General features: G+C 50.2%; 5 protein-coding genes across 5 annotated transcripts; 2 read left to right on the forward strand and 3 right to left on the reverse strand.

Annotated features, from left to right (window-relative positions):
* Positions 1 to 3,503: 3,503 nt before the first annotated feature.
* On the forward strand, positions 3,504 to 5,134 carry DEU56DRAFT_870578 (major facilitator superfamily domain-containing protein; the record flags this gene model as incomplete). The annotated part of the gene is made up of 3 exons (XM_041355643.1): positions 3,504 to 3,755; positions 3,816 to 4,229; positions 4,283 to 5,134. The coding sequence occupies 3 exons, from the start codon at positions 3,504 to 3,506 to the stop codon at positions 5,132 to 5,134; spliced, it is 1,518 nt and encodes a 505-aa protein (XP_041210372.1).
* Positions 5,135 to 5,714: 580 nt separating this feature from the next.
* DEU56DRAFT_939366 (hydantoinase) lies at positions 5,715 to 10,083 on the reverse strand (the record flags this gene model as incomplete). Its single annotated transcript, XM_041358869.1, has 20 exons — positions 5,715 to 6,092; positions 6,154 to 6,326; positions 6,380 to 6,551; positions 6,602 to 6,823; positions 6,888 to 6,955; positions 7,005 to 7,097; positions 7,149 to 7,166; positions 7,224 to 7,280; positions 7,335 to 7,394; positions 7,450 to 7,489; positions 7,545 to 8,161; positions 8,215 to 8,620; positions 8,676 to 8,759; positions 8,818 to 8,837; positions 8,898 to 9,003; positions 9,073 to 9,395; positions 9,446 to 9,558; positions 9,616 to 9,742; positions 9,798 to 9,969; positions 10,028 to 10,083. The coding sequence occupies 20 exons, from the start codon at positions 10,081 to 10,083 to the stop codon at positions 6,011 to 6,013; spliced, it is 3,009 nt and encodes a 1,002-aa protein (XP_041210373.1). The 3' UTR covers positions 5,715 to 6,010.
* An 867-nt stretch (positions 10,084 to 10,950) lies between these two features.
* DEU56DRAFT_256143 (coiled-coil protein) lies at positions 10,951 to 16,775 on the forward strand. Its single transcript, XM_041345318.1, has 7 exons — positions 10,951 to 11,353; positions 11,477 to 11,618; positions 11,677 to 11,844; positions 11,894 to 13,929; positions 14,158 to 15,442; positions 15,504 to 15,646; positions 15,695 to 16,775. Exons 1-7 carry the CDS (start codon positions 11,012 to 11,014, stop codon positions 16,382 to 16,384), a joined length of 4,806 nt encoding a protein of 1,601 aa, XP_041210374.1. The 5' UTR covers positions 10,951 to 11,011; the 3' UTR covers positions 16,385 to 16,775.
* Positions 16,668 to 18,877, reverse strand: DEU56DRAFT_793264 (uncharacterized protein). Its single transcript, XM_041352749.1, has 8 exons — positions 18,510 to 18,877; positions 18,272 to 18,410; positions 18,094 to 18,193; positions 17,923 to 18,041; positions 17,726 to 17,846; positions 17,016 to 17,667; positions 16,831 to 16,965; positions 16,668 to 16,775 (listed from the first exon to the last, which is right to left on the reverse strand). The coding sequence occupies exons 1-8, from the start codon at positions 18,633 to 18,635 to the stop codon at positions 16,728 to 16,730; spliced, it is 1,440 nt and encodes a 479-aa protein (XP_041210375.1). The 5' UTR covers positions 18,636 to 18,877; the 3' UTR covers positions 16,668 to 16,727.
* A 1,494-nt stretch (positions 18,878 to 20,371) lies between these two features.
* On the reverse strand, positions 20,372 to 22,524 carry DEU56DRAFT_971941 (putative halogenase; the record flags this gene model as incomplete). The annotated part of the gene is made up of 12 exons (XM_041359471.1): positions 22,495 to 22,524; positions 22,328 to 22,443; positions 22,181 to 22,277; positions 22,079 to 22,121; positions 21,980 to 22,026; positions 21,580 to 21,925; positions 21,233 to 21,532; positions 21,031 to 21,184; positions 20,869 to 20,981; positions 20,756 to 20,808; positions 20,632 to 20,702; positions 20,372 to 20,582 (listed from the first exon to the last, which is right to left on the reverse strand). The coding sequence occupies exons 1-12, from the start codon at positions 22,510 to 22,512 to the stop codon at positions 20,372 to 20,374; spliced, it is 1,569 nt and encodes a 522-aa protein (XP_041210376.1). The 5' UTR covers positions 22,513 to 22,524.
* Between the last annotated feature and the right edge of the window lie 1,481 nt (positions 22,525 to 24,005).

Here is a 24,005-nt window from a genome sequence, read left to right on the forward strand (position 1 = left end):
ACAGTCGATGTAGATGTATTTTTGTACTATGAGTCTTATCTAGAATCCAATGGATCAAGATTTTGTTGGCGTTCATCGATTCATCCCTATATATCATCATTCATGGCATCTCGCAGTTCGGGAAAGTCCGGTTATGAAGATTAAATTTATCAGTTCACCGTCAATACAATTATACAATCGGTCCCACCGAGCCCTGGCAGCTCATTGCAGGGCCGTAATCCAAGCACTTATTCTCCCGTACGTAGGCAGACCATATAGAAGAAAGATAGTCGTTTTTTTTCTTCTTTATTTTGCGATCCGAGAGGCAGGATACTGGCTCTATAGAACTACTCTTTGGCTTTATGTGACACAGTCATGCATTACATACAATGAATCACACAAAGGTGCCTTTACTTCAGGCTGATCGGCGATGTTGTATTCACTTCAGTGATTCTGAGGATAACAGCGATCCGTAGTGCCGCAACTCGAAGGTCATTTTTACGTCCCACTAGGTTCCAAGACCTGCTAATACATACATAATCGGCGTTGTCCACAGATCACAAGCACGATTATCATATTTCGCTAATGAGCCACTGGATGTAATCTATTGATCAAGAGTTATCATGAATCATGTGGGCTCATCATTAACGCTTGGCAAGTTGATACGTATACGCTATGAGAAGCTATGGTACCGTATGTATTAGTAGAAAAGATATTATGGTTCACTGATCAGATAACTTCACATCCGTTGGCACATGTGACCCTGGCCGTTCTGCGACTCCATAAATTCTATCTCATCGAGATCGTTCGACAACTTGATAACGGCATGCCCGGCAGCCCCTTTCATTCCCTCGTACACGTGAGGTGAATGTGGTCAATATTAATAATTGGAAGACAACGGAATTGATCAAGCCGAAAACTTGGTCGCCGTCACGCACATGAACACATTGACAACAAAAACGATACGCATGGGTAAGGACTCCAGACAACCAGTGGCGGAGTGACAGAAAGAAAGAGTCCGCGGCAGTCGAAGGGCCAAAGGCATATGTAGCTCCAAGGACCGTTCATCTAAAACTAAGTATAGGTGTAGGAATCAGCGTAGAGGGAAATGTTTATTTAACAGGTCCAACAGACCAACTTTGGAGATTAGAGGGACCCGCTGCGACCGGCTTCGCGAACCAAGTTTACCCCATGGCAAGAAGCTCGAATTGCGGTCGCCGTAGTAAACACGACACTGCTGCTCTTTACTATCTTGAATGAATCGTATCGGCAATAAGAATGCCTTGGAACACCAGGGAACAACATGAAGCGATCGAAAGACACGCACGACATGATCTGCAGCTTAGCCAGGTCATCGACTAGCTCATCATCATTGGAGGCCCGGAACTAGTTCAACGCAACATGTTACCGTTTCTGGTAACAGCACGACTCTGCGGCCCTCTCGACGGCGGGACACGTGACAGCAGGTGACGGACTGGATCTTAAGCCTCAAGGAGTCAAGGCTGCGTGATGGCGAGCCTCGCAGCTAGTACTCCGTTATTTAGGAGTCTTGTTTCCTTGGTGTCAAGTTCCCATCAGCGGATTTAATGATCTCCATCTTCGTGCCAGGTAAAACATCCGCGGAGGATATACATACATCAACCTCGAACAACCTGTTACAGAGGTTAGTCACGTTTGCCCGCGGTATCATGCCCTACGCACAGCAGCCTACAGGGGGATCGTCAAGGGCTGTCAAATTTATATGAGGTTACAGGTGAAGGGCTGCCACAGGCTGCCACAGATCGATCGCAAACGTAGCCATGATGTATGATTTCAACATATATGTCAGCATTTGTCCGCACGGCGGAAAGTGCACAGTAAGAGAGAATTCCTCGTTTCTGCGTGAATGCGTGCGTTTCAGCAAGTGAAATCTGGCCTTGATGCGGCATAGACCTCGATTGAGAGTGGGAACACCGTGACAGGGAAACACCCGGCGGCGTAGCTCACATTCTTCGGCGTACATCAGAAGCCCACGTTCTCCGGCGGCCAGTACAGCCAGTCACCTCCATCGTGGAGTGGAGTCTATATGATCATTATTGACACATGACTTATTGATTCAGAAAACGAACCAACAAGACCCAGCGGACTGGAATCAGAAAGATCTGGTATGGCTGATTGTCTCTGATTAATGTGTGTGGTCTTTGCCAATTGAGTTGTGCAAGCGAAGAGAAGGACTGCCGAAATCCGTTTTGTGTCAAGTCGAGAGCCGCCAGAAGGTCGGAAGGGCAGATCTGGCCTGGTACTACTGAACACCGACCCGACAACGGTTTACAGCATGATAGAAAGGCACAATCGATTAACAACAGGTAGACCTTTATATCACTCCGCTCACCTCGTTTTTCATACACCTGCCTTCCTCGAGGCTCGCGGGCGACGGTCAGGTTCATAACCAAAACTTGGTTCTATGCTGCCGGGCCGTTCAAACTACGATGCTCGTTTTCGGTGGAGTAAACATTAAGTAAACAGGAGAATTTCGGGTAGCTTCTTCAACTTGTACTACATTGCCCTTCTCAGTGCTTCTCAGTGAATCCGAATTACAACAAGCGATATCGATGCTCAATGATGACTTGCTCGTCAACGGACTTGTTGCAACGAACAGAAACCCACCTGGCCTCTTGACCGGCGTATGCCAAAACTCCGGAAACCCGTTCAAAATTTGCATGTTCTCCGGTCGGTCTTACTGATTCAAAGCTTCCGTTTTCCGAGCATGTGCAGTGCGTTTCCATGTCTCATGCTATCTATAATATCAGATCTCACACCCCCATTCCGCAGATGAGGGCAAATGATTTCCGCGGACAGTCAACACTAAATGGGTCAAGAACTAGGCTAAAATCAATTTTGGTCACAATAGGTCTTCTGCGGACGCTCCGTTCCTCTGAGTTGCTACAGGTACTTCTGTCACTGTGGCCTCCTTTTTTACTCCTGAAATTGGCTTAGAGGCCTTAAACGTCTGCATCTTCGGAAATAAGTGCCTGAAACAACTCTCGCCGAGTTTCCGCACATAGTGTTTCGGGATCTGTCCCTCGTCCCCGCGGATCCGTGTGCAAGGGACAATGCTCGTGTGTGTATGTATCAAGTCGCCGATGTTCAAGTAGCGCCGTATTTCCTCAAAGTGCACCTTCATTCAGTCAGCTTCAGTCACGTATTCTTCTGACATTCCCAGACTTCCTGACTTTCGAGGGTGCGCTTCCAATTCTCGCATGCTGACGCCTTGAAACACCTGGATGTTTGCACTACTAATACATTAGGTTTTCACATTCCATCGCTAGTTCTCAGCCCTCATGAGCTCATCACCTGCTCTTACTCTATCGCGATGCGTGACCATGAACAACAGCATCATCATTGCCGAAGACAAGATGCCCATAGTTTCTTCACCTCCTTCTCTTCACAACCAGTCACTGGAAGCCTGCAAGAGGGAGACTCTTGAACGCGCACAACAACAGCAGCCCGGTGTGGTCGTCACGCGTACCCACTTCTTTCTGATCATGGCGAGTTTATGGATTGGCAACTTTACTGCTTACTTCAACGAGACCACCGCCACCACTGCCATGCATGTCATCGCAGCTGACTTCGACAGCCTCGCTAACCAAAACTGGCTCGCAACATCGTACTTGTTGGGCTTCACTGTCACACAAACCCTTCTCGGCAAGTTCGCTGACATCTTTGGGCGTGCCCAGGTGTTCAACGGTACAATGCTTATTTTTGGTGCTGGGACTCTGTGGTGCGGGCTGGCCACGGTATGTTCCTCTTTGGTCTCGCCCGTATACCGGGTTTTCTGACGTACCCACGCATATAAGAGCATGAATTCATTGATTGGTGCTCGCCTTCTTCAGGGCATAGGTGCCGCTGGAAGACAATCCGTCGGCGTGATCATTATTTTGGATTTGACAACGGCAGACACACGAGGTCTGTGGTTGGGATATTTCAACTGCGCCTCTGCAATCGGTCTAGCGATTGGGCCCGTGCTAGGCGCAGTCCTCTCCGTCGACGTAGACTGGAGATGGATATTCTGGATCACGCTCATGCTCATTGGAGTCACGATGGTCATTGGGGCGACATGCCTCGGGTATCCTGTTCCTCATCGGAAGCAACGCATCGGGTTACTTGCGCAGCTGGGAGAAGTGGATTACATTGGTTCTGTACTTGCGGTTGCGGTCTCGAGCATGATATGTATTGCCATCGAGATGGGAAACAAGATGTTCCCTTGGAACGTATGTACATGGCTTCACAAGCATTTCGTATTGACAAATGCTGCATTTCCCAGTCGGCGCCCATCATCTCTCTCTTCGTTGTCGGAGGTCTCCTCATACCTGTCTTTGTTTTCTACGAGCTCAAGGTAGCCGAACACCCCGTTGTTGACATCCGCCTTTTCAGCATACGAAATATCCCGATTACTTGTTTGATCAACTTTCTCACTGGAGCTGGCTACTTCGGCTCCGTCTTCTTCCTTCCCCGTTACTTCATTGATATCAAAGGTTCCAACTTCATTCAGTCCGGGCTACAGATGCTGGGCCTCATCCTTACGCTCGGCATATCCTCAGTTGCAGGGGCTAACATCCTTGCACACACGGGGAAGGTGCGCCTTATTGGCGTAGTGGGCGGCGTTTTATACGCACTGGGTAGTGCTTTAATGTTGATGGTGGGACAGTACACGCCTGCAGTGACAACTATTGGCTTTTCCATCATCACGGGCATTGCATCTGGTATGCTCTACCAGCCTTCCCTCGTTGTTGGACCCATGTCCGTCAAACCACATCAAATTGCGGGAATCAGCGGGTTCTTGTCTTTTCTACGAACATTGGGGGGCACATTTGCCACTGCACTCCTCACAGCAATATACGAGACCAGCTTTACGGAATCGCTCCGCGGGAAACTCCCAGACTCGTTGGTGAATCAGGGGCTTCAGCTCGCAGACAATCATGCTTCTTACCCCGAGTACGAGGACCAAATCCTTAACGCCCTCATCAAGGCCTATCATTTCGGCATGATACCGGCTATCTGTTTTGGTGTTGTCTACGCCATAGCAGTGGCCTTTCTCTACGACGTGGACTTCAGCCCACCTTGGAAGCGGGAACGGGAACGGATAGCAGAAAAACGGAAGAACGAGGAAGCATGACCATTGCGTGTGGATACTTACTCTCCGCATACCTTATTGACGCATACCTTTGACGAAAACACGGTTTGCCATAGCATCTTGCATTTTATGTCTTGTTTTTGCTCTTGCCTCATTTCACGAGAACAAATCCCATCGCTGATATAATTTCGTCAGCCTGGCAAGTAGCATTGACGCCTTGCTTATCTACGTCACGGACATATAATGATATGATGAGTAGAATAATTTTATATGCGCTGTATGATTTATTTAATGTTATAGCATTTGGAGTCGCTACGAGCGTCTTTTGTTTTACTATACTTGGGGAGTTGCGTAACCGTCCTCATTCAAAAGTGACTTACTTGTGAGTCAAGACCTAAAACTTGAAGATAAATTTCTAGAATGGCTTGGTTCCGGCACTAGAAACCGGGGGGGATCGGATCTGCATTTCACAGGAAGGGTGAGTGAGACTGCGCATCACACAAGGCAAATTTGGCGATCGCATCGAAAACGGAGTACTAATCATGAAACTGGCGCCTCTGATGCCCAGTGTATAGTAGTAACTGCATGGATAAATCCCATTGCAATTATGATTTGCTGAATGCAGGCAGATACGCGCGTGCACAACGTTCTCGGTCAAGAACAGAACGTTTACCTAGGTATTGGGACTTGAAACTAAAATTCCAGAACCTGACAATAGCTACCCAACTCCCATATATAAAGGTATCTCCAGATGAAAGTTCTTCTGTACACGCATTCGACGGACGGATACTAATAGTTCTGCCTAGTAACATCTTGATCGAGAACGGAAATGTGCAGGCGACTCCGCCCAGTCAAAGGGGAACAGAATGGCCCAGGGGTTTTACTACCCCAGATCCAGCTGCCTGATCCTACAAGAACTCAACTATTACGGGCGTACTCTTCGATCACAGACCGAGGCTGTGAGTACTTGCCAAGCGGCTTGTACGGAATATGTGTGAATCTATGCACATGGTTTCAATTATGACGGCGAACGGCTACATGAGAGCGGCCAAGTTACGCACCCAAACGCGCTAGGGCCTCCGAGAGCAATGCCACGTTCAGAACTGGTCCACTGGGGAGCCGCGGTGATCCCGAGTACGAGAACCCGCAACCCATATTTGTACTCGGGCGTGCCGAGAGCAGACCCATTTTGAGCATCGAGCACAGCGATTAGATCGGGAACAGTTGCGACCATCTTCACGTTGATACTATTAGCACCGTCTCGGGAGCAAAGGAACACGCTCTCACAGTGGTTATTGCGTCATCCGCGGTATGTTCTGCATAAAGATTCTCGTTCTTGAATGGAATGGTGAGTGTTCCGGTGAAGCGCTCCACGGGACGATTAGGATCGTCATCATCAACATCATCCACGGCCAGCGCGGTGATGACTACTTCTCCAAGCGTATGGCCCTTGAAGAGACTGAAACAAATCAATGGTGCTGCGTAACAAGAGATCCAAATAAAACTGACCGCCTTCTCACATCACTAATTTTGCCCATGAACAACACTTTTGCAGAGTTGGAGCCACCTACAGCGTCAACAAGAATTGGTCCAATCTGAGACAAACTTGATTGTTTTCGAGCAAGTGCAATAGCTCGTCCAATGCGCCAGCTTAATGATACTGTATTTTTAATCATGACACTATCCACGTAGTCGGCTTTCAAAGGGCAGCTGGCCAGTCCCACGTGCGTCCTAATGCACGCGAGGCACCCCATAATCATCACGCATGGTACTTATGATGCATGTTACCACTCACCCCATTACAACACATACCGCTCGTAAACAGGCATCAATATCGATGTCACGTTTGGCTTTTTTCATAATCTGGAGACAGTTCATCGACTTTGACTTAGAACGTGAGAGGGAAAAATACCACGCTGCTCCCATCTCCACTGGATATGACGTTGGGGAGCATCTTGGCTCCTGTGCCACTGTCATCGTAGACATTGACCGTGGTTTGTTCAAACTTTCATAATCGTAAATTGGAGTATACATTTAAGATCAGAATGATACTCACGGTGGGGTATGCACGGCCCTGCATGTGGGTGATGATTTAGACAGCGAACCACTTGCATGTTGTTACATAACTTACCATGAAGTCTCCATCTAAGCAGGGTATATCGGAGTATTTTGTCGATCCCAGAATCATCTACACCCATGTCAGTAATCAGTCTTCGCTTGACGTGTAACTAAAACATCATACATTGATCATACCGTTGGCACCCCCAATCTCCAGCCCGCAAAGCGCTTCTGGTTTCGCAATCTAGAAGCGTAATATTAGAGCGCCGCAATGGTCGGACCAGTCAAGATCACATTACCCCTATCAGGGACCACAACTCCATGCTAGCTTCTTGATATCTGATGGCCATAACAATTAGGTACTGCCCTCCATTCATGCAGCGGAAACACTTACTCATTGCCAAGTAGTCTTTCAGAGGACACTTCTGGGCTACCCATGGATCCACCCCATCCAACCAGTGCATTGGACGCAACTGACGAAAAGTCAATCACTCGTGCTGTGTCACCTGACCTAACGAGCTCTCTGAGTTCCAGGAAAGTATGCAGGGGGGACCCGCCGCCGCCGCATCCCAATACATAGCAGCCATCTGCAATCCACTCCAAATCAATCTCGGACAAGAGCCATTCTCTCCCTTCAATCCTTGGCTCATACTCTAGGATGTCACTCGCAGTACGCATAACCGGCGCCACAGCAGCGGAGGCAGCGGCGGATGCTACCATTTGTGGCCGGGAGGCGGTCTCCCCGGTAGAAGCTTCAAGACGCAGCGGACCATCGACCTCCGTCCAACTTGGACTAGTGAGACCGCTCCAGTCTCCGGCGGCCTTGACGTAGAAACGGCAACGACCAGTGGTATAGGCGATCGGAATGACCTCACTCTCTACTATGGCGACACGGTGCGGATCTGCTCCGGAAGCAATAGCTTGGGCGATAGCCCTGGCTTCGACATCAGCGCGAACTTGTACGATGGGTGTTGTGGATGTGTCTTCGAAGGAATCAATGATGCCTGATATCTTCAGATCGAGATTGAGTATCAGCGGGCAGAAGAAGGTCATTTCCTCATTACCTGGGCAATGGCAGCACCAACAGCATTCGCGACGTCGAAGTGGGGGAATCTGTGAACCCGGCTGATGCCCGTAAGAACATCTGGAGCAAGGATGGACCCTCCGCCGACCAGGTAGACTGGGATATCTTGGGAAGACGTTTTCATGGCATCAAGGTAATTTTGGAGCATTTTCTTGATAGCACTTTGAGCGCCTTCGATGATCGACTGACTAATTTCTGACACAAGACTTTCGTCTCCAATGTTTGAAGCGCGACCTGCTGCAACAACCACATCGGTAGCGGTCAGTGTAGAGCCACCAAACACTAGAGATTCAGAGGCGATCCGATGGCCAACCGAATCAGGACCAACAGTAACCTTATTTGTGATCGGGTCCTTTCGGATGATGGAACCCCCACCAAGGCCAATACTAGAGCACAGGTAGTCAATTCCATGAATGCTTGACATTCTGTCAACACCAGCACCTGGTAACATGCGGCATGGAGAAGTTCAGCAAAACCCCACAGAACTCGTGATGAGCGGCGGCTTGGCGGGGGAATCCACTAGGTCTAATGGGTTGTCAAGCAGCATCAGCATGACCAAAACTTCTAAGCTTTCTTTACGTACAACAACATTCCGATGTCCGTCTGCAATAAGGCGACAGTGAACTTGTTGCCACGAAGTTGAAGGTTGTCTCAGTGACATACCGTTGTGCCGCCGATATCAACTACTAGTGCGGATTGCTTTGAGATGCCTGACTCCAGTGCGGCCAAGAACGCAGCGCCGCGCATAGAATTCGTTGGGCCGGACGAACTTCAAGGGAAATCATTAATCGCTTATGATAACCCTTGTCAGCGAGACCTCCTTGAGAGAAACACGTACAAGGTTCGAATAGGAAGACGCGCTGCCTGTGGGCAGCTGAGCAAGGTGCCATCATTGCTCGTGATGAAAACGGGGCACTTCAGCTCGAGTGCCTGGGCTGCCTTCTCGAAACCTATCACTGTCTTCTTCGCATATCGCAATAACGCGGCATTCAAGATAGACGCGTTTTCGCGCTCCAGCAGCCCGATGGCAGCAACATCCTTGGAACATACGATGTCGATTCCCGGAAGGCGCTTCCGCACGATCGCTGCGACTGTTTTTTCCTGTTGGATCTCAAAGTCGATGGGGGCAAACACCGAGGACACGACAACTGCGTGTATGCCCTGCAGATCGTCTCAGTCACACCCAACGTGCACAACATCGTTTTCCGAACCTGGCGGTTGATTTCGTCGCAGGCGGATTCAACTTGCGCAACGACAATAGAAGCAATCTCACTTCCGTCAATTTGCAGGCCCCCTGAGAGCAGGAAGTGGGGACCTTCGAGTACTGTGAGAAGCGGACGTGAGCATAGGCGTCAACGCGCGTTCCACAGCAACTACTCACGTTCTCGCAGCTCGTGCGGAAAGCCTACAAATGGTGGCGTTCCATGCGTAAAAGGGCCGCATAGGCGAATGACTGCGACTCTGTCCAAACGCCGAGGATCTCTTTCTACTAATGCATTTACAAAGTGCTAGCATGCCCGCGAATCAGGACGCAAGATGGTGCTTGTACTAAGCGAATCTCACTGTCGTGCCAATGCAAAGCGCTTGTATGTTCGACTTGCTCTGGGCCTGTGTCAACACAGACTCAATGGCGTTTTGGATTCCGAGAGTGACATCCGCTGTAGTGAGGCGTTTTGCAGATGCGAGAACCTGCCCTCGACGCGAACCCTCTGATAGATCGAGGAGGACTGCATCGCTGGTAAACGTTCATTGAGTCCGCGGAGTCGGGCATTGTGTTCAAATTGGGTACGCACGTATTTGTTCCTCCTACGTCAACACCTAACCGCAGGATGGATTGCACTGAACTCATTTATGGTTGAAGGACTGCTGGTATTATCTGAGACAGTCAAAAGATAGGCGACTACGATAAGGATAGCCAAGATGGGTACCGAACCACCGTGGTGCTTTAGCACGACCAAATTGGTAGGATAAGCGAAATTGAGCTTCGAATCGTATTGAGCGTAGCGCTAGGAGCTAAGTATAAGTAGTGATGTTACTTGAGCAATTGCGCAGTATTCCGCGACTACATAGGTCATCGAACCCACTTGGCACCTACATAAAGACATTCAATGATTCTGTCAGAGTACCGGATTCGAGGCGATCATTACGACCAGGTAAACACCGTGGCGTGCGCTGCCAAATCGCTATTATGATACTGGTCATCTGAACGCAAGCTTAAGCTGCACTTAATGGACTCACTAACAATAATCTGACTTGAACCAACAGCCTCGGGCGCAGCTCATGCAATCGGTCTCAAAGGCCACTACCTACGTCCTTGATATTATCTTAAGCCGCAGCAACGCCTTGGTCAGTAATTTGACAAACCGCCAAGAGCGCGGAGGATCCGCGTTTGACTTGAAGGGGGGAAATCGAGAGACGTGCAAACGGCGACGAGGAACTTTCAGCTACATAACAGTGCTCTAAGAAGAACGACGGAATAAGGGGGGAAAAACGCAGCTAACCCACTAAGTTAATGCTGCAGCTTGTGATGGAACAAAAATTGGATTGACAGCACTTGAACGCACTTAAGCATCTTGACTGAGAGCTTGCTTGAATTCCTGAAAGTGGGTATTCAGGGCTAGTTGAACCGAAAGTACCGTGAGAAATATATTCCAATTGAATACAGGTGTGTTCGGTTAACCCATGTTGGTTTGGGGGCCAAGGCCGCGTCGCGTTTCTTGAGACTAACCATTCATCAAGACATTGTAGATTTTTGATCGTCGACTGCCTGCGCAGGCATGGCAGGTCCATCAGATGACGACCTTGCAGAAGTTCTACCGAACATGCCAGATTTCTCTGCCCAAGGCTTTTCTTCAGCAGGCCAACGCAAGTTTCGTCTCCAACTGCTCCTCGACAACAAGGAAAAGCAATTACAACAGGCAGGAACTCTCGGTCAGCGGGTTCTTGCACAGCAGATAGAGCTCGAAGAGAAGATAAGGCAACTCCAGGAATTTGATGCCGAACATGCGGAAGACGAGGAACTTGATACTGACGCGCGCGAACGTTACCGTGAACTAGCAGAGACCATTGCTGCTTGGGACGCAGAGAACGCGCAACTATCCAGTGCCTTTGGCCAAAAAGTGAGTCCTTCATTTTAAAATTTTATGCTAGCGCGCCTGTTGTTGGTGATGCCACATACACCACGCCTCGTTTGTGAATTCCATAATACACCATGTGCTAACATATAATTTACTTATCTATAGCGTCCTCCTACTCAGCCACCATCTCCGGCCCTACCCATCAATGATCTTCCTCGCGAGGAGCCCGAGCGCTCCAAAGCCTCAGCTTCATCTGCAGCCCAGTCTCGTCGTGCTAAAAATGCTGCCCATCGAGCAGACGACGTCGGCAAGTCTCCCTTGTTCTGTCCTGCTTCGCTTTCACAGCTCACTAACTTCTCGATCAGAATTTGCGTTCGAGATTGGAAGCGGACTCCTTACCGAAGTGCGACGGCTCCAGAGTCTTCTCGGCGAGCGTGACAAGGCCATTCAAGACATGAAGGAGGAGAAAGACGACCTCGAGAAGACCGTTGAGTCCCTACGTACCGCGCTTCGATCACAAGAACAAAGCTCTGGTTAGTCTGTTATGCCCTTCTTTTGCCTCGTGAAACTCACTTGCCACAGACAAGTTCAAAGAAGAAAACTGGAACCTCGAAGTCACCGTTCAAGAATTCCGTACCCAGGTGTCAGACTTGCAGTCAACGAATGTGCGCCTCGAGGGCGAGCAGAAGCGTATCGCGAAACTCCTTAACAACGCACGAGAAGTAGCAGATCAGCACAAGAACGAAGCACAGCGCATTCAAGCTGTACACGATGAACAGAAGGCTAAGCACGAGACAGACGTAGCACAGGCACGTAAGCATGCTGCGGGTCTACAGCGCGACAAGTCAGACTTGCAGTCGGCACTTGATGCAATGAAGGCGGAGGTAGAGAAAGCAAGCCGTCGCCTCGGTCCACGATTCGGGAGCCCACTTACGCCTGGCGCAAGCCAGGGTAAAGAGTACTTGACCCCTGCTGCAGAAGATGATGATGTTTTCACTAGCGTGGCCAGCACCAACAACAGGCGAAAAATGGACAATTCGGCCGTGTTCGACACATTCGAGGATCTTGTAGACATTTCCCCCGACCCGTCACCATCACGCCCGTTCCATGCGAGCAATCACCCGAATAACGAGATTGAGGCCCTTCAGCAGCGGCTTGCCCACGCCCAGAGGCAGATCAGCACCCTCAAAGGCAGTTTGCATCGCGAGAAAGAGATGCGGATGGAGTACAAGCGCAAACTGGAGTCCTCCCCTGAGTATGTGCATGATGAGAACGAGCCTCCAGAAGATGAGGCGAACGAGGATGACGAAATTGAGACCAAGCATCCTCGTCGGCTAACGCCATACCGTTCTGGAGGTGGCAGAGCTAGGGGCAGGCGAGGTAGGGGAAGGTCCTCCCTTATAACCAGGCTCGGCATGGCAGCCCAAAGCCCCAGTCCTGCATTCGACCACAATGCCTCACCTCCTCCACCCGTGCCGCCTCTCCCCGATTTCGCCGACGATCTTCTGTCCGACGAGGGCAATGCAGCGGGTGAGCTGGAAGAGCAGAACCTCGACTCCTCACCTTCCGCCTCCTCGAAGCGAACGAGCGTTGACGGTATGGATCCCGTTTTTGCCAATGTCCTGCGCAAGTCTGCGTCCTACAGCTCGCTCCCAAGCCAGTCCAGCCCGCTTCGCCATGCCGTGCTGACCCGCTCCTCGCCTCGCGGCATTGGGCGTGGTGGAGCCCCATCAAGACGCCCTCGTGGCGGTGCTGCCTTCCAGGAGGCCAGACCGGCGTCCCTTGTTGGGGAACCTGAGGCCTTGGCTGCAGAGCTCGGCATTGTCACTGAAGATGTTGAAGCCAAAGTGACCGCTGAAATGGCATGTCAGACGGACTTCGAGGACGTGATGTTGCTCGTACCCTCACCTTTTGCCCCAGCGAACGACATGGGTGTGCAAGCCGAGCAAGCCCTCGAGCCTGCACCAGCATCCCCTACTACTTCTGAAATTTCATGCCAGACTGATGAGTTCTCTGCCTCGCACATGGAAACCGCTGTACAGCACGAGCCCACTTCTCCCGTCCCAGTGCGCACAAGCTTCTACCAAATGCAGGCACCCGATCGCGTCTTCATTGCGCGGAACCCAATGAGGCGCACAACGGTCACGCAGTCAGACTTCTCTCGCCCATCAGAGGGCGACAGTACCGTACGTATCCCCGGTGAAGTTACTGGCCGGCGGCCCATCCCGGGCGGTTTCACCTCTGAGGAGGAGAGCGACATTGACATTGATATTGACGACGGAGCAACGGAGACCGGTATGGAGACGGACACGGATGTGGACGACTACCACGACGCGCGGGGGAGCATTGCTACAGAGTCACGGGAGGACTTCCACTCTGTGTTGACGATGTCGGACAATGACTTTTCGGAGAGCGATGATGAGAGTATCAAGGCGTTGGTGATCTCGAGGCGGTCGTCAATGGCGTCTGCGACGCAGCGTCGTGAGTTACACCATCGTGACACGGCTACGTACGAGGAGAGGGCAATCGGTATGGAGGGTGTTGAAGAGCCGAAGGTCATCGAGGTCATCAGGGAAGTAGAGGTCGTCAAGGAAGTAGAGGTCATTAAAGAGGTCGAGGTCATCAAGGAGGTCGAACTCATCAAGGAGGTCGAGCTCATCAAGGAGGTCGAGGTCATCAAGGAGGTGGAGGTCATCAAGGAAGTGGAGGTCATCAAAGAGGTGCCCGTTGAAGTCATCAAGGAGGTTCGCGTGGAGGTGATCAGGGAAGTCGAGGTGCCTGTTGAAGTCATCAGGGAGGTTGAGGTTATCAAAGAGGTCCCGATAGAGGTCATCAAGGAAATCGAGGTCATCAGGGAGGTCCCAATCGAGGTCATCAAGGAGGTCCCAATCGAGGTCATCAAAGAAGTACCCGTGGAAGTCATCAAGGAGGTCCAGGTACCAGTTGAAGTCATGAGGGCAGTCGAGGTGGCCAAGAAGGTTGTCGAGGCCCCCAAGCCAGAGCTGAGAGATATGTCCATTCAAACGGATACCATCACTGCTTCGCCCCTCATTACAAGCTGGCAAGACACCTCTGCATCGTCCATGACCCCAACTCCCACTCCCGCACCTTCCCTCCCTGCGTCCCCCGCTCTCTTCCGAGTTGGCACAACAGTACAACAATTCCAGTTTGTCCCTGCACCCACTGCTGCAGTGCCCGCCTCTCCTTCCCCCTCTATTGTCCGCGACCCTAGTCTCAATACTGCAAGCTTCGGCATTATTCGCACTGCTACATCCAATGCAGACCATCGGCAGTCAGTTGAATCTGCAGTTTCTTCCGGCGCCGACGATGGATCTCGTCGTTCAAGGACCGCTTCTGTTGTACCCTCCATCGTAGACAAGACTCGTCCCCCCATGATGGCCTTGCCACCTCCACCTCGCCTGCCGCCTCCGTCCGGCACCATGGCACCACCCCCATTCATTCCAGACCGGAGAATGGCTACCACGTCGTCAACATCGGATGCGCCGCCACCTCGTCCATCCTCCCCGCCACCTCCAGAACTTATCCAACGTGCCACCACACCAACATTTGGCACGATGCTCTCCGTACATGGCAGAGGGGGAGCGTACGGCCCAAGGCAACATGGTTCAAGCATGCCCCCGCCCCAATCGAATTTGCGGCAGCCACCATCTACAAGCAGCTTCCGGTCTGCTGCCAATGCCGCAGCGTATGCACAGAACTCAGCTCCACCGTCTGGCTTACCATCATGGGGTGTGCGCGAGCAGCAGAGGAAGGAGATGTCGAGCACGTCTCTGGCTTCCGATAGAAGCGCGCTTTCGCCACGGTCGTCCATGTCTTCTGACCACAATGTCTTCTTGAATCGCACACCTGTGCCTACTACCCCTGGCAAGAATGTCGAACAGATTAGCGACAACAGAAATAGTATGTCGACAGACCCCGCTGTCATCCATGCGATTACCCAAACCATGATCGGCGAGTTCCTGTACAAATATACCCGGCGCACCATTGGCAAGGGCTATGGGGAGAAGAGACACAAGCGGTTCTTCTGGGTGCATCCGTATACCAAGACCTTATACTGGAGCTCTGCCGACCCTGGATCGTCAAACGTCTCAGAGTCAAGTGCCAAGAGTGGTGAGTAATTGATGCGATACTTCTTGATTAAATATTGGATTGATGGTTTGTGTGACTGCAGCTTACATTGAGGGCGTTCGCTCCGTTTTGGATCCCAATCCCATGCCTCCTGGCTTATACCAGTATAGCGTCGTGATATCTACAGCCCAGAGAGAAATGAAGATTACTGCTCCTACCAAGGAGCGCCACGACATTTGGCTCAATGTCCGTCGCTCTCTTCTAACTTTTGGGTGGACACTTATACCTTTTTAGGCTTTGAAATACTTGCTTGCTCGTCCCAGCCCTCCGATGACACCCTCAACCAGTCAGAATGAAAATGGGGCCCCCATGAGCCCCATGTCTCAAAGCGCGGAGCTTACAGATGACGATCACCGTCACTTGACTGACACAAGCCCCAAAAGTCAACGAAGTGGCCGAAGCAGCCGGAACGGCGGTGCTTTTAGCACCACGCCGCGGGGCAGCCGGAGTCGATCACAAATATCTATGCGAGGGTCTGTAGGCAAACGGTCTGGAACACCAGCCGCAGAATACCTCCGATGGGCAGCTCCCGAGAGCCCGTACAGTCCCACGAAATCCTTCGAACGAGTATTAGGTCATAGCCAAGAAGACGATGACCTTGAATTTGAACTCCATGGCGAATCTCGGTCGGACGACGGATTTGAGGGCTTGGAAAATGTGCGCGCCTGTTGTGATGGACGTCATACTGTCGGTCATTCTGGACATCACCACCATCATCACTCCCACAATGGTGACCACCTTCTTGAAGTCAACGCTCCCGCACGGCCGGCGTCTCCTGCGTGGTCGCTCCGATCACGAACGGGGAGTGCACACTCTCACGACACCGGCGGCTTGTTCTCATGGGGTAGAGGGGACGATGGGAAGCTTCGCTTTGGCTCTCGACGATCTACAAAGACTGTACCCAACGCTGCTAGTGATCGGTAGTTGGGCGATCAACGCCCTTTTCCTCGCTCTTGCCTTGCCTTTTTTTGCTTTTGCGCACGATATCTCGCTTTCTCGCAACCTACCCTCCCTGATAATGGTCTTCGTTATATCATGATATAAATCTCTTATGTTCTGTGACTCTTTTTTTCGTTTCGTGTATGCATTATTCCTTTTTTTTTTGCAAAGTTACAATACTTCAAAGAACTGAACCCGCTCCTTGTATCTCACCGGAACGCTATCTAGTATACCCACACTCCTTTCCTCAATTTCATTCGATTCACCATCTACTAAGTTCGAATAATCAAGTCCCGTACATAGTAAGTTATATCTGATCCGTGGTTGCTCAACCCACTACTACTTCGTCAACTTTAGATCGGTGTATGCAAAAGCCCTAGCGTGTAGTGAGTTTAGTTTGGTGTTGGGATTTGGGAGTGGATGCAACGTACTGGCGTCACCCATTCTCTATTGCAACTGCAGCATACGCCAGCCCAGTCGTAGTTGCCGAGCTTGGCACTACATTTCGGGCAAATAATCTTTCCTGCTAATTGACCACTCTCCAAAAATGGTTCCATCCATTTCATCTAAAAGGGCATGATTGGTTGCGGATCGACGACATACGAAGAACACCTACTGGTTCGACAAAATATCCAGAACACTTAGGGTTCATGAGGATCGGTGGGCTGACCACCGGTCTTATCCCTGTCATACTCAACGACGGAGGCGTGCGCAACGCAGCGAGTTTCGGATGAGAATGCAGCTCAGCCGCCAGGTCCAACGGGTTCGCATACTGTGTGCTTGGTTGAGGTGGCGGCGGTCCGCTGGTCTTCAGTGCGTCCTTGCTCTCATGGACAGGCGACAGCACACGCACCGTCTCGGATTGTGTGGCTGTCCCTGTTGATGGACCTTCATCGGTGGCGACAGCTGCATCGAGTGCATCTGATAAGTCCTTCCCGAGGCCTTCCATTGACAATGAGGATGATCGCACGGACTTCACGTCAACTCCAGAGGGAGGCAGGTCACCCGCATGCTCAACCTCATCTGACTCGTGATCATCCTCAGTATCGAGCGCCGACATCGAGAGTGATGACATTGAAAACGATGACATCGAGAGCGATTCCATCAACGCCCGACCGCTGAGGCTCATGGATGGTCGCCGTGAGGATGTGCTGCGGTCGTTCGCAGACGGGCGCCTCGACGTGGCAGGCGATAAGGAGGGCAAGGCGGGCGTCGGTGGACCTAGTTGCCCGTGATCGAGCATGTGCTCGCGCGTCGCTAGCTCTTGCCTGCAAAAGGCAGCGTGTATGAGCATTAGGAGCGTAAGATAATACGAGGATGACTTACCTGCACATCTTGCATCGTATTCGGCGACTTGGCACGATCATCGGTGTGTTCGGTACAGAATCAGATGGTGTACGGGGATGCTTGGCGAACATTGCGTTCTCTGGGATCGTTCCATCTCCATCTAAGATTCAATCGATCAGCACCGATCTTGAGCCTGGAGTATTGATTATCGCATGCTAGGCAGAAGGTAGACTTACTCATGATATCTTCCATCGTCCGTTCCAGGTAGAACATGCGGGTGGCCTTGTCTCGCCGCGTGAACTTGTATGATGCGTGGTGAAACACCCTGAGCTGTTCCATAAACCCTTCATTTGGCCTGCAGAATCATCCTTATCTGGGTAGTTCAGGAACGAGGTAAAGTGACCTACTCAACGATGGGCCTCACTGTCCTTATCATGTCTATAGCGCTCGCTGGGTCGAGCTTGAGCGAGTACATCAGGTACGCTGCGACGATCGTTGCACTCCTGCCTGTATGACGATCGGACGTTAGAATTTGATCCGCTAGCGGAAGAAAAGATGATGCGAGTCAACAAAGCTTGAACGTACTGATTCCAGCCCCGCAGTGCACAAGTACACCACGCCTCTTGTCAAGCTCGTTCTGGATAAATGATATCGACGGCAGGAAATGCACGAGGACATCTTCATTGGCACTATCGTCAACATTGATTTGGTATTTGTTAAATGCCTGGAGGTATCTGCATCAGCTTCTGCCTCAGATCCTTTTCCGTACATATGCTAGAGGATATTTGGGCACAGAAGCATAGTGACCTGAATCGGCACGCACCGCATGAATGGTAACTTTACCCCGCATCGCTGTGACAATGCTGAAAATGTTTCTTTCCTTCAATCCCTCGACATCCATAGCGCTCTGCAGATCTCCTATCCAGACTCCTGGCACAACTTCATCCATCGTAAATGGTAGAAGAATGAGAGTACTGAATCCGCTCAATTTTTCCTGTTAAGACTATTAGGGATATTGGTAGTACTTCGGAGCCGGGGTTGTCATATGCCAATGATGAGCCCAGTGTTAAATAATTCAGCGTTAACTGTGGAGTGAAAAGTCAAATGAACGAGCCACCATCAATTATTCGTCGTGAAACGTCAGAATGGTTGTCAACGCTTTACACGGAGCTATGGAGCAATGAATTATTGAATGACGAGTCGGAGCATCCATTGATGCCTTCGGACCGTGACTCAGCCGTGGCGCTTGGAGCTTCCGCGCCTTGACATTCCAGAGTAAGCTTGTCAGCGTTTCTCTCTTTTTTGGCTCCCTTTTCTTTCGCGCTTAGCCCCGATTGATGGTCATGACGCGTTGCTTGCGGGGGGTTGTCCTCCCAAAATCCCCTCCTCCGAGTCTCCCTCTGCAGATCTGCCTGCCGGCCTCAGATTCTGTCTAATACTCGATTTCCTATGAATGCATGCTAACCAGATGCCAAATTGATGCACCTTCTCTCCACATCATATACACTATGGCGATGGCAACAGCAATGCTTCAAATGATATCTACCTCGCGTTCAGTCTCGGATACACCACACCCCACACTTTGGACCGTCTCGCACGAAGCAAAGAACTTGAAAACTTTGATCGACATGGCAACCTCAGTTAGAAAGCCTAGCAATGTCTGTAAAAAGTATGTCGTTTCTCCCTCCAAGTCACCTTTCAGCTGAGAGAGCGCTGGATGACCTCACTGTGTCGAGCATGCACATCGATGTGCATCTTCCGAGAGATTCTGGTTATTCAGTCGAAGGTTTCCGCGAAGCCTGGCTCAGACCCTGTTTGTGCGACCATTCCACACGTTGCGTTGTTGGCAGAGCTCTGCTATATCGCCGGGCAGATATCGGGATGCTACGGGCAGAACCTGGCGGATTGGCACACTGCAAGTGGTCACTTCTGCCAGTGATACACTTGTTCAAATACTTATATGACTACAAATGGGCCTTTAATCTTGGAGTTGACTTCAGGACATTAATATCATGTGCACGCATTTGACTACTCCAGGCTACTCGACCAACTTTGGTTCGTCCCTGAGGAACAGGTCAATTGAGTTGGTGTGTCGCAAGGCGGCCGGGTCTAATTTTGTGGTTGGGTTGCCGAGAATGTATTGACCAGGGCCTGACAGCCTGGGGCTTGTCTGTGCTGGTGCGGACTCTGCGGAGATCTGTTGGCGATGAAATCGCAGTCGCTTCGCGTGACGACAGATAGTGGGTCCCTGTGGAGTAATCATGATGGGACTCTGGTTTGACGGGAGCAACGAACAGATTGTGACCAGTGTCACATGAAAAGCAAATACCTTGAAACATACGATGATGACAACTATCTTCCTTCGAGTACTCCGACTAGGGGAGACTAGGAGGACTACTACCTGATTGGCAGACAATTTAATACTTGATCCAAGATATGCCAGATCTACTGGAGCTTCACGGGTCTGTATAGTACTCATCAGGTTTTCCGGATGCGTGAACATCCTGATGGCATCATGTAGTTGAGGTCCTGATGTTATGAGCGCCCATGATTCAGAATAACGCGAGTAACCACAAGGCTGGAAACTGTGCTCGCCTCGACACCCTACATTTCGAGCTACCAGCATACTAAATACAAACTAGTTCTGCGTTACATTAACAAATTCTCATCCAGCATCTATGCAAACTATGAATTCGCCAAACCCAATTTGCCTCGTTCTAAAACAGCCTTGAATCCCAAGTGTTCCTCCGCCCCAAAGTCCGTCGTTTGGATGGACTGTTGCGCGCGGAGCTGACTGAATACCAACTGGGTGTCCTTATGAGTATCTCCAACCAAGCGGCTGAGGCCCCATTCTGTAGGCTTGGAGCCGTTTGGGGACGTAAAGACAGGATCCGATCTGTTGCGTTTGGTTCCATAATTCCGTTGAACTGACAAGCAAAGCTCACCTAGTTGTGCTTGCATGATGCACCTCGGGTTCGCTTGGAATCAAGACATCATGACAAAAGTCCATGGTTTTCTATCAGTTGAATTGAGATGATGTCATCGAAGATAACCACTAAACAAACGTACCTCGATTTCGTCTTCTGTCAACGTCTTACCAACGTCTGCTGTTCCTTGTATCACTGCACATAGGTGATCAGCCTGAGGGTTTGCAGTGGATAGAGAGAAATATAAACTCCCACCTGGCCTAATGAGCTCAAAGGCTCTGTCGAAATTGTCTTCATCCGCACCACTCATAACCGGCATATCCTGGTTGCGGATCTGTTTGTAGGTCCCAAGGACTACAAGAAGAAACCTGCAATAAGGCTCTGTTAGCTGCTATCCCAATGACCAAATGCACCTGCCTCTTGTAAGAAATATCAATCTTTGAGGTGTGCCAACGTTGGGCATCCACTTCGCTGCAAAGTCCTCGAATCGACGCCGCAATCGTCAGAGCGGCCGAGAGTCCCCCAGTGAAAGCTAAATGAACACCAGAGGAAAAGAATGGGTCTATAAAAGCTTGAAAATGGTCAATTTTCGGGCAACGACAAATGTCAAGGGGAATACCTGCAGCATCCCCCGCCATGCGGAAATGATTCCCAGCATAAGTGGAAGCAGAGTAGCTATAATCGCTCGCAGATTTCAGAGCTTCTGGTTTGCCGTCGTTTCGAAGAGTGCCCTTTCCAATCATTTTAATGGCTCCAGGAGCCCTGCGTAATTCTTGCATATAAAAGGTTTGAAGATTTGAATCCCCAGAGGCAGCACGAAGAGCCTTCTTCTTGCGGTTGCTTATTTCTTGATCCATAACGACACCTACCGATGTGGTTCCGTCGTGAAGAGGGATGACCCAAGACCATCCAGACTCGTCTGCTGGAATTAAGCTCATCATATTGACTTAAAATTGCTTTTCATACCTTCAAGCGCTTCGCTCCAGATAGCATTCTCGCGTTTGGTCCCCGGCATGTAAGTGTGCTCTGCATCCCAATATCCCCAGCATGCAACGTTGTTGAGGACTGGGTTAAAGCGTCTGTTCTTGAGATACTTCGTGGACATGATCCCGTTCCTTCCTGATGCATCAACCAGGTAGTCAAAGGAGATACGACCCTCCATTCCAGTGCCCGTATTCCTCCAGGTGGCTGAAACGGGTTTGGAATTGCTTTCATCCTCGAACTGAATTTCAGTCACTCTCATTTCTTCGATCACATTTGCGCCACACTTGGAAGCATGGCGCAATAGCAAATCGTCAAATTCTGATCTGATCTGTAAAAAGAGTTCAGACAGTGCCAAAAACAAAGACCCTAAAATATCACAGACCACATTCCAAGACCAGTTCTTTGGATCCCGAGCCACAAAATCAGTATCTGGAGCAGAAAATAAATTTACCACTCAGTGAATAGGAGTGATGGGGCTCACATCCTTCCCGCTTGGATTGGTTCAACTTGATTGCGGCACCAGGCTGTACAACGAGGGCAGTGACCGTTTAATGTACTCCGACACATTGAAGACTATCCGCACCTTGATCTTGAACCCGTAGTCAATGACAGCCTCCTCTGCACCGATAAATGCCAGGAAAGGGCGGACCGATGGGAGCAGGCTTTCGCCAATATGATAACTGTCGGAAAGATTAGTGACTGCGTATACTAAAGATAGATATATGTTGACCGAGGGAACTTGGCAGCTTCAAGAAGAGTAACTCCAAAGCCTTCCCGAGCCAACGCAGCAGCAGCATAACTTCCTGAAGGTCCACCGCCAACAACAAGTATTTGAGTGGAGGTCGGCTAGCCAGTATTTCAGTCTTTGTAGAAGAAGAACCGATGTCAGTCACTTACGGGCGTTTGACTGGCCATTTTTGAGGAAGAAATTACATTCTAGCGCTAGGATCTTGTCTCATTTATACAGGCAACAGTTGCATAGGAGGTACAAATCCCAGTTATCGCCGTTGTAACATACTGTGGGCAAATTAAAAGCTCGCATAAGTGGCATAGTACGATAAGTCAAATGATCAGGATGACGAACATTGGACAGTGCCGAGAGCGTGACGTCCGATATGCGCAGTACAGTCCAGCGATTAGGAAACGTTGATCGGATTTTGTCATGCTAGTTAGCCCAATGCTGTACCAAGCGTTTTAGATCTTGGTTTCAGAGTCAGATATTTGTCAGTGATGTCGTAGTACGCGAGCGATAGGCATCAATGATCATCAGCGAATATGCTGGGAACAATGTGCACTCAAGAATAGATCTGTGCTGGGGGTAGAAGTGAGCTTAATCACAGGCCCCTTACCCACACTGCAGCAGGAGTCCTTCCCCACTTTGGTAACTCAGTAGTTTCCCACTAGGGTTGCGCCTTATCAACGGTGTTTTGCCTGCGCGCATTTCCTGTACATGTCGGGCGTTAAGCATATCATGTCTCATATGGGAGAGGTACTAGCTGAAACATGTGTATTTTCCCATCCGTGATAATCAAATGAACAGAAGCCCTGCGTAAAAAAAAGTGGGCGTCGAGTTGTTGACATAATTGCTCGCAGTTCGTGCGGAGATAAAGTCCAGCTCGTTTCCTCCTATCGTCCATAGTCATTCGAACCAAGACTTGCATGGTACTAGTTCTCTACGGTCCATACACCATCAAGGTGATTCAGGGCTATCATCGGTGCCTTTATGGACGAAACTCCATCTGACGAAGGTCGATCAGTGCCGGTGAAATGTTGCGGACGACCGGTGAGTACGCACCATACATTTGGAAACTGGACAATGCTGTAATTACCAGGACACCATCATGGCCAAGCAGGAGGCAATGCTGAAATCTTGATATCAATCTGACAATAGTGGGATAAAGCAACGCCGAGGACTCTAGACACGAAACATACATTAATTGGGCTTAGAACGCTCTATAAATACAGATATCACATCTTTGGAGCTTGAAAAGTGCGTAGGACGGACACAAAAGACTGGCAGTACTGCAGGCTCACCTATATCCGCAGAATTCTACGTTCGGGCTTCATTCGAAAGTCCAAAGGGAGGGGGCCAGGCTAGTACTGTTGAGATCAGGTGCTGCGCCATTCAAAGCTGAGAAATGTCAAAATGATTGTCAAAGGTGTGTACGGGTATGAGGCATCGTACGATCGATTGCTGTTCTGACATGGCTGTAGAAGAATAACGTACGACAGGGTCATGACTCAATGTACAGTACGAGCTACAAGCAGGACGATATGCGACAAGCGCACGGACGTCATGTGAGTACGTAACGAGCGCTGCAGCTGTGGGAAGCGACACGATAGCAATGGCTTTCGCCGCGATCATCATAACCCTGCAAGAATTCAGTTCGACGTCAGACACTTTGTAC

Source organism: Suillus clintonianus, assembly GCF_016758775.1.
Source record: "Suillus clintonianus strain FC179 chromosome Unknown DEU56scaffold_22, whole genome shotgun sequence".
Classification (NCBI taxonomy): Eukaryota; Fungi; Basidiomycota; class Agaricomycetes; order Boletales; family Suillaceae; genus Suillus; species Suillus clintonianus.

Bases quoted from the DNA above. Each gene is read 5' to 3' on its own strand.
- DEU56DRAFT_256143 (XM_041345318.1), top strand. From the start codon at position 11,012: ATGGCAGGTCCATCAGATGACGACCTTGCAGAAGTTCTACCGAACATG. The intron at 11,619-11,676 runs GCAAGTCTCCCT...CTTCTCGATCAG, and splicing joins CCATCGAGCAGACGACGTCG to AATTTGCGTTCGAGATTGGA. The intron at 15,647-15,694 runs GTCCGTCGCTCT...ATACCTTTTTAG, and splicing joins GCCACGACATTTGGCTCAAT to GCTTTGAAATACTTGCTTGC.
- DEU56DRAFT_793264 (XM_041352749.1), bottom strand. From the start codon at position 18,635: ATGGATGAAGTTGTGCCAGGAGTCTGGATAGGAGATCTGCAGAGCGCT. The intron at 18,194-18,271 runs GTACGTTCAAGC...ATCGTCATACAG, and splicing joins GCACTGCGGGGCTGGAATCA to GCAGGAGTGCAACGATCGTC. The intron at 17,668-17,725 runs GTAAGTCATCCT...TGCCTTTTGCAG, and splicing joins ATACGATGCAAGATGTGCAG to GCAAGAGCTAGCGACGCGCG.